Here is a 7370-nt window from a genome sequence, read left to right on the forward strand (position 1 = left end):
GAAGTGCTTAGATCGATCAGCGTTTGCTGGTTGAACATGCTTGCTGAGCATAGGAGCAGGCCGGGGAACGCAGCGACCAAAGAAGCCTTAGCTGAAGTCTCCATACTTGTGCCCATATTGCGCGCCATCTTTGCAGCGTCTGATCTGCTTCTGAAGCCTTACATATCGAAATTGCTGGCTGCGGAGCCTAGGCTCGAAGACTTGTTTGGAGACCAGGAGGATAGGCCGGTGGTGGTAGGTGAAGACAAGAGCGCGGGTGACCTCAATCAAGTGGCTGCTGCTTGAAGAACGACTTGCCTCGAAGCCATTTCCTATAGGCCTTGTATCGCTTCTTCTGAGCATCCTCCTCAGTGACGGTTAGAGGATTGCTGCCAACCTTCAGGAGCTCCGCGTATACAGCGATATCCTCCTCGGTGCCGACAGACGTTATTGCGTCACTTTGCTCACTGCTCTGGACATAGTGCGAATACTCAGATTGGTTTTCTGCCTGGATCGTCTCGGCCGAAACTACCAGCGGCAGGTTTTGGGGATGGCTGATGTACCGTTCATAGTCCTCGGCCTCTTGCTGGCTGACTGATGGATTGAGAGACTCACTAACGGCCTTCGTGAAGGTCCATTGGGCCGCTTTGGTCTTCTCCTGGGCCGTGGGCTTGATCTTTGACGGATCTTGGGGTTCCGCATGGGTCTCTTTCATAATTCCATGGTGCCCAGTCACTCTGTCCTGCATTGGCTGGAGCCAGCGGTGGATGGAAATCCCCTTCCCACCTGCCGTACGGTCTGACATGACCGATGCAGCGTCAATGTCCCGGGGGGACTTCAAGTCTTGCGGATCGACGATTGTCACCTCTTTCTTGGGTTTCTTCTTCTCATGGGCGTCCATATCCGTCTCGTTGCGAACCCGGAAAGGACTCAGGTCATACCGTCCATCTTGCGTGGATTTGAAGGGTATGTACTTGATGGTCGAGTTCATTTTGTAGGGAAACATTTTAAGAAATGACGAGAGCGTGGAGGGGCGATAGTATTCAACCCAGTAATCATCAAAGTGAGACACTGGCTTGTTCTTTGCTTCACCTGGGGGTGGCATGTAAGGTGGGAAACTTCTTTCCTGCAAGTTGTCTGCAGTATACCAATTGATGTAGTCTCGCTTCGTCTTTTCGGACCAAGCTCGCGGGTCCGCGTGATGAAGGTAGTAGTCAGTCGCAAGGTCCCACAGCATTGGCTGCCCTTGGGCAAATATGTAGTTGCCAAGGAAGAGGTTGTACGCCTCTTGGCGCTGCCCATCTAGGAAAGAGTTGTTGTAATACCTCTTAAAGCTCTCGATCATGTCGCGAGAGTGGCTCGTCCACTGGTTTATCTTGCGGTATGTCTCCATGGTATTGACAAGCTGGGAGCCGCCATATTGCACAGCAATGGTGTCACCGTGATCGTGATACATGTGGGTGAAGAGATTAACAGCGTCTGTGTCATAGTTGATAGAGGTGTCTTCGAGGATGCCAAGTGCATGAAGCTGGTGGCCTAGGGCCCTCTTTCCAATGACGAATTGTGCGGCGTTGGTTCGGTCAAGACAGTCTATACAGTTGGTTCGGGCCACACCGTTTTGAACGCTGGTAGGGTACACCTTGCCGTCGCCGTCATGGAAGAATCCGGTTGTGGTGACGACGTCCTCAGCGATGCGCTCCAGAGTACCTATAACGTCCTGGTCACGACTCTTCGCCGCTCGGCTCATATCCCACGCCTTGTGGATGATTTTGCGACCTTCTGGTAAGAACTGGTTCAGATAGTTGATTGCATTTGTATACTCCAGCAGCAGTTTGGATTCTCGCGGCGTCCGTTCTCTCGCTTTGACGAGATTCAGCACATAAATGGGAGCGCCGTAGCGCTCGAAAAGGTTATCGAAATGAAGAGCGGCAGCACTGTAGAATGGATCAACGAGGTTTAGCTCAATGGGGGGTTTTGGTGTCACGCCCGTATTATCCTGTGTCCAATACAGGGGAATGCTTCCCCGGTGCTGGACATACGAAGTGTACTGCGGGCTGGAGAAGAGCCTGTGCCCTGGAGCATGGAACGAAGTTGTCAGAGCTTCCGAGACTACTTGCTCCGTCTCGACATCATTTGCCACGTAACCCTATTCACAAAGTGTCAGCCATAATACTTCTTCCATACTAGTTGGACAAACTCACGAGGTCGTTGGCGCCTCGTTTGAGGAATCTTGCGCCAGCAAAGAAACGAGATCGCCGAGCGATAATAGTAATATATGCAGTGCGTCCGTAAATTGATAAGGCTACGAAGCGCAGTCAGTTGGGTGTCTAGTAAGTTTGGTTGTGGCATTTGGGAGTGCTCACCAGCTTGGTCAATGTAGCCATGGATGATGGGATGGCACCAGTCGAAGGGATCCTTGAGCGCTTTCATGGCCGGTTGCAGGAGATGGCTGTTCCAAACGAACATGCCATTGAAGTCATCCATGGTCCCTGGGAGCCCACGCGCAAGCGCTTCGCGTTCCCTCGTTAGATTATGCTGCATTGTACGGGTGATATCGTACGAATAGCTGTAGTAGAACGACCTGGTCAGGTCCAGGTTGTTCAGTATACCCAAGAACCGGGACTCTTCAGTGTTGCGAACGTCCGCCTTGAATCGGTTCGGCGTCAGCGGCACCAGCTCCGTACCATCAACTTGGTAGATATAATGTCCCCCGATCATGGCCACTGTGCTCTTTTTCGTGATTAGGAGCATGTAGTATGGTCCAGTGAACTTGATGAAACCCAGCAAGCCCCAAGCAGTGCATCGCAGCTTGATGCCGCCCGTGCCTTTATTGCCGTCATCGATCGTGTCCAACAGCTGGTTCATCTCTTTTTGGCTGTAGATGATCTTGTCGTCCGTAATGCTGAGCTCCGAGTCGTCGGTTGTTCTTTCAATCTTGAGAATGCGGTAACGCTTCTCCGTCACGTCTCCCCCGACAATATAGTACCGCGTGGCAGTCTCATAAAGGCTGAATTTATGCATCTTGCGATCGAGGCGATCGGGACCCTTTTCATCATAAGCGTCCGCCGCCCGGGCGGCAGAGTCAGGACTTGACGTTCTGACAAAGGGCTTTGCGACCGCGGGCTCCTCGTCGACATCATCTTCGCCGGCACGGTTTTGCATCGCAGCATCAGAGGATAGAGCTTTCGCCGTTTCGTCGTTGTTAAGAAGTGGAAATACTGGTGAAAGATCTCGGCTGGATTTACCCTTGTCAGCATCGCCGGTAAAGGGCATGGGAGGGTTCGAATCGCGGGATGCCGATCTTGCGGCCATCTTGAAATGAGTTGCGCATCCCTATCGAGGACTACGATGGGCAAGTTGCCTATTCGTCGGGAAGGCGCATACAGCGATACGGAAATTCGGGATTGCTAGGAGCGCTTGCTATCCGAACAGAGCTCCAAGCGCGTAACGTCACAGAAGCCAAGCAGGAAACTACTTACAAATACAGCACTAGAAATTATTTAAGTTAAATATCTTTTTTACCCCTTTTTCTAATTAAAATTATTTATTTACTAGTTCTACCTTAACTAGTTACTTAAGTTATTTCTTACTTAGTATTTGTTTAAATTATTTATTTTAATTATTTATTTTAATTATTTTATGTTTATTAATTGCTTAAATAGTTCTTAGTATTTTTTATATAATATTAAAATATAATATTAATAAATCCCCTTAATATAGTACTTTACTAAAGCTATATTATTTATTATTTATTTTAAAGTTCTACTTTTATTAACTATTAGAATAATTTTTAATATTATTTATATAGTACTAATATATAATATTAATTAATACTTTTACTAACGTATTTATATAGCAGAGCAGGGCTATTATAGCAAGTGGGCTATTTTTAAATACTCTCTTATTATTTATATAAACTAATTAAGCTATATTATATAAAATTAATTAGAATTACTTATTAACCTCTTTTTTAAAAAATATTTTAAATTATTTAATATATTTATATATTATATTTAGTTTTTTTATAATTATTATATTATTATTTACGTAATCTACCCCCTTTTATATAAATACTTTCTTAGTATATATTTTTATTTTTTAATATTAATAACCCCCTTTTCTACTTAGATTACCTTAGTTTTAATAATATTAAATAACTCTTATTACGGCTAGTTAGTTATAATAAGTATATTAATAAAAATTAAAGCTACGATAACTAAATAAATAGTATTATAATTATAAATAACTTCCCTAAAGCTATATTTATAAATTATAAAATAAATAAGGCTTTAATAATTAATTATAATCTTATTAAAAAGTTTTTTAATAAAAATAATTAAAAATAATTATAAAATCTAATATTAAGTTAATTATTAAAGAAGTTATAAAAAGTTTATTCTTAAGCTTAGTTCGAGCTTATTTTATATATAAATCTTATTTTTTAAATATATTTTTTTAATTTTTAAGTTATTTTTAATTAATTTAATTTAAAATAATTATTTAATCTCTAAGTTATATTAAATTATTTTAATCTAAAATAATTCTTATTTTATTAATATATAACTTATTTTATAATTTTTTTTATTTTATAAAAAAGTAGTTATATTCTTATTTTATTTATATATATAATATATTATAACTACTACGGTTAGTAAATTAGTTTTTAAATTAGTTATATATATTAAGTTATAATATTAGCTTTTCTTTTTAAAAAATTTAGTTTTATAAATTTATAAATAAGTAGTTATAACTTAAGTTAAGGTTTATTAAATTTTATTTCCGTAATATCCTAATATTATATTAAATTATATTTAAAAAATCTAATTCTTATAAAACTTATTATAATAAAATTAAGTATAATTATTAAGCTCTTAGTATTTTTATAAAGTATGGGGGTTATAACGTAATACTATATTCTTTTTTAATATAATTATATATATAAAATAAACTTATTTAATTCTAAGTACTATAATAAGTATATTATTTATAGTTTATTAAATTATAATAATAATAATATAATAAATATTTATAAGTTTTATTTTATTTTATTAAGTTTATTATAATACTAACTTATTATAATAAATTATTATTTTAGGGAATAAAAAAAAGTAAAAATATAAAAAAATAAGAGGCTAAAAAGGCTTTAAAAAGTATTATAAACTTAATTAATAATTATTTTAAATTATTTATTTTATTTAAAAAAAATAAAAGCGGGTTTTTAAAAAAGCGTAGTTCTAATTTTATTTATTATAAAATATAATTAGTTAAAGAATAAAAAATAAAAGAAAAGTCTTTTAAAAATATAAATAATACGTATTATAAAAGGACTTAGTTACTTAGGGTGCTTTAAATAAAGACTAATTAGTCCTTCTTTTAGTACTAATTTTATAAATTTAAGTTTTTTTAACTATAAACGAGCCTTTTAAGGGCTTAACTATTTTTCTAATAATTATTTAAAAAGTTTTTATATATTCTAAAAAGTTATTATATAGTTCTTATATATTTTTCTTTATATTTATAATTCGTTTCTATTTAATTAAGAATTCTTATATTTCGTTTTTAATTTTATAATTAATAATTTATTTAACTTTGTACTTTTAATTTATTTAGCTTTCTATAATAATATAATCTTTTTATATATAAACCCTTTAGGTATTAGTGAAAAATAAAATATAAAAAAACTAAATAATACTTTTATTATATTTAAGAATCTTAGTTTATAGTTAATATTTCAAAACTTTTTAAATAATTTTAAAAAAAGTCTAAGTTTTTTTTATAATTTAATTTATTACTTAGTTATTTTATTTTAATATTATAATAAAAAGAAATAAGTACTATCTTTCCCTTTTTAAAAATTAATCTTTAATCTTTTAATCTATTTACGTGTTTTTTTTATATATTAATATATAAATTTAAAATCTAAAAATAATTTTTTTAGATTTCTCAGAGTTTCTATTATATTTACTATTATTTTAATAGCTTATAGTCCTTATTATATTTTTCTATATATTATTAACTAGTATTTATAATTTAAATAGAACAGGGATTCTCTTTATATTTTTACTAATTATATTATTATATATAAATTAGGTTATTAATAATAATATTACTTAGTTATTTTAATTATAATTTATATAATATTAGAGGTATGTTTTAAAAAATCTGGTTAATTTTTTTTATTTAACTATTAATTTATAAATAAAAAGCGGTTAATAATTTATAATTTATACTAAGTTACGAAATTAGGGATTTTTAAAATTTTAAAATAAATAGAATATTTTCATTAAAAATAAATTTTTTTAATATATTATAAATAGTAATAATATTTTTTAAAGAACGTATATACTAATTCTTTTATATTACTAGCTTTTTTTATAGGGTATAAAATAAGCGAACTTAGTAAATTAATTAACTATAACTAAAATATTATTATACTATATATTCGTAAGTAGTTTTTTAAATTTTAATAATTTAATAATAAAGTCTTATAAAATTAATTATTATATTTTTTATAAGTAGGTATAATAATTATAGCTTATTATATAGTTTATACGGGCTTTTTTTATTTTTTTTATAAATTACGTAGTCCTTAATTATATAATAATATTAGTATAGTCCTTAAGGAATTATTAATAGAAATTAATAAATTTTAAAAATCTTTATATATCTTTAATATTTTATAATATAAGCTAGTCCTTAACTACTTTTATTTTTTAAAGTTTATATATAGATTTATCTTAGTATAATAATATATTTAAGGAAGTTTATTTTCTAAATATAAAACTTATATTTAAAGGGTTTAGTATATAGTTTAGTATTTTAAAGTTTTTTAAAATATTATATAAATATACTTTTTATATATTTTAAAATTAGGAGAGAAGATAAAAATATTATTAATATAAATAATAATAAAGATATTAACGTACTCCCTAAGTATATAATTAATTATTATTTAAAAGTTATTAAAATATTAATAAGTTTAAAGGGTATAATAAAATATTTAAAGAGTTTTTTACGAGTTTAAAATATTATTTTTTATTTATTTCTTTTTTTAATTCGGATTTAATTAAATATTTTTTTTTAAAGTTTATTATAATAAACTAATTAGCTTTATAAAATAAATCTTTAAGTTTAATAATAAGTAATAAAAGATAGTAATTTTTTTTATAATTTCGTTAAGTTTTTTATAATTAATAATAGGTTTTAGTTTTATTTTTTATTTTTTTTAATATAAAAAATAAGAGTAATTTTACGGGGGATTTTAAGAGTTAAATATATCCTTTTTTAAGTTTTTTTATTAATATATTTATTAAAATAATCTTATTTTTTTTAGTTTATAGGGTATATAAAAAAGAACTTAAGTTATATTCTTTTTTTAAGTTCGATTTTTA

At 31.5% G+C, this 7370-nt stretch overlaps 1 protein-coding gene across 1 annotated transcript; it reads right to left on the bottom strand.

Moving 5' to 3' along the window:
- Positions 1–262: 262 nt before the first annotated feature.
- Positions 263–3291, bottom strand: FIG4 (phosphatidylinositol-3,5-bisphosphate 5-phosphatase; the record flags this gene model as incomplete). The annotated part of the gene is made up of 3 exons (XM_053196508.1): positions 263–2125; positions 2181–2281; positions 2343–3291. 3 exons carry the CDS (start codon positions 3289–3291, stop codon positions 263–265), a joined length of 2913 nt encoding a protein of 970 aa, XP_053045909.1.
- Positions 3292–7370: the final 4079 nt, after the last annotated feature.

The sequence above is a fragment of the Colletotrichum fioriniae genome (assembly GCF_027942845.1).
Source record: "Colletotrichum fioriniae strain IMI 355084 chromosome Unknown scaffold_4, whole genome shotgun sequence".
In the NCBI taxonomy this organism is placed as follows: domain Eukaryota; kingdom Fungi; phylum Ascomycota; class Sordariomycetes; order Glomerellales; family Glomerellaceae; genus Colletotrichum; species Colletotrichum fioriniae.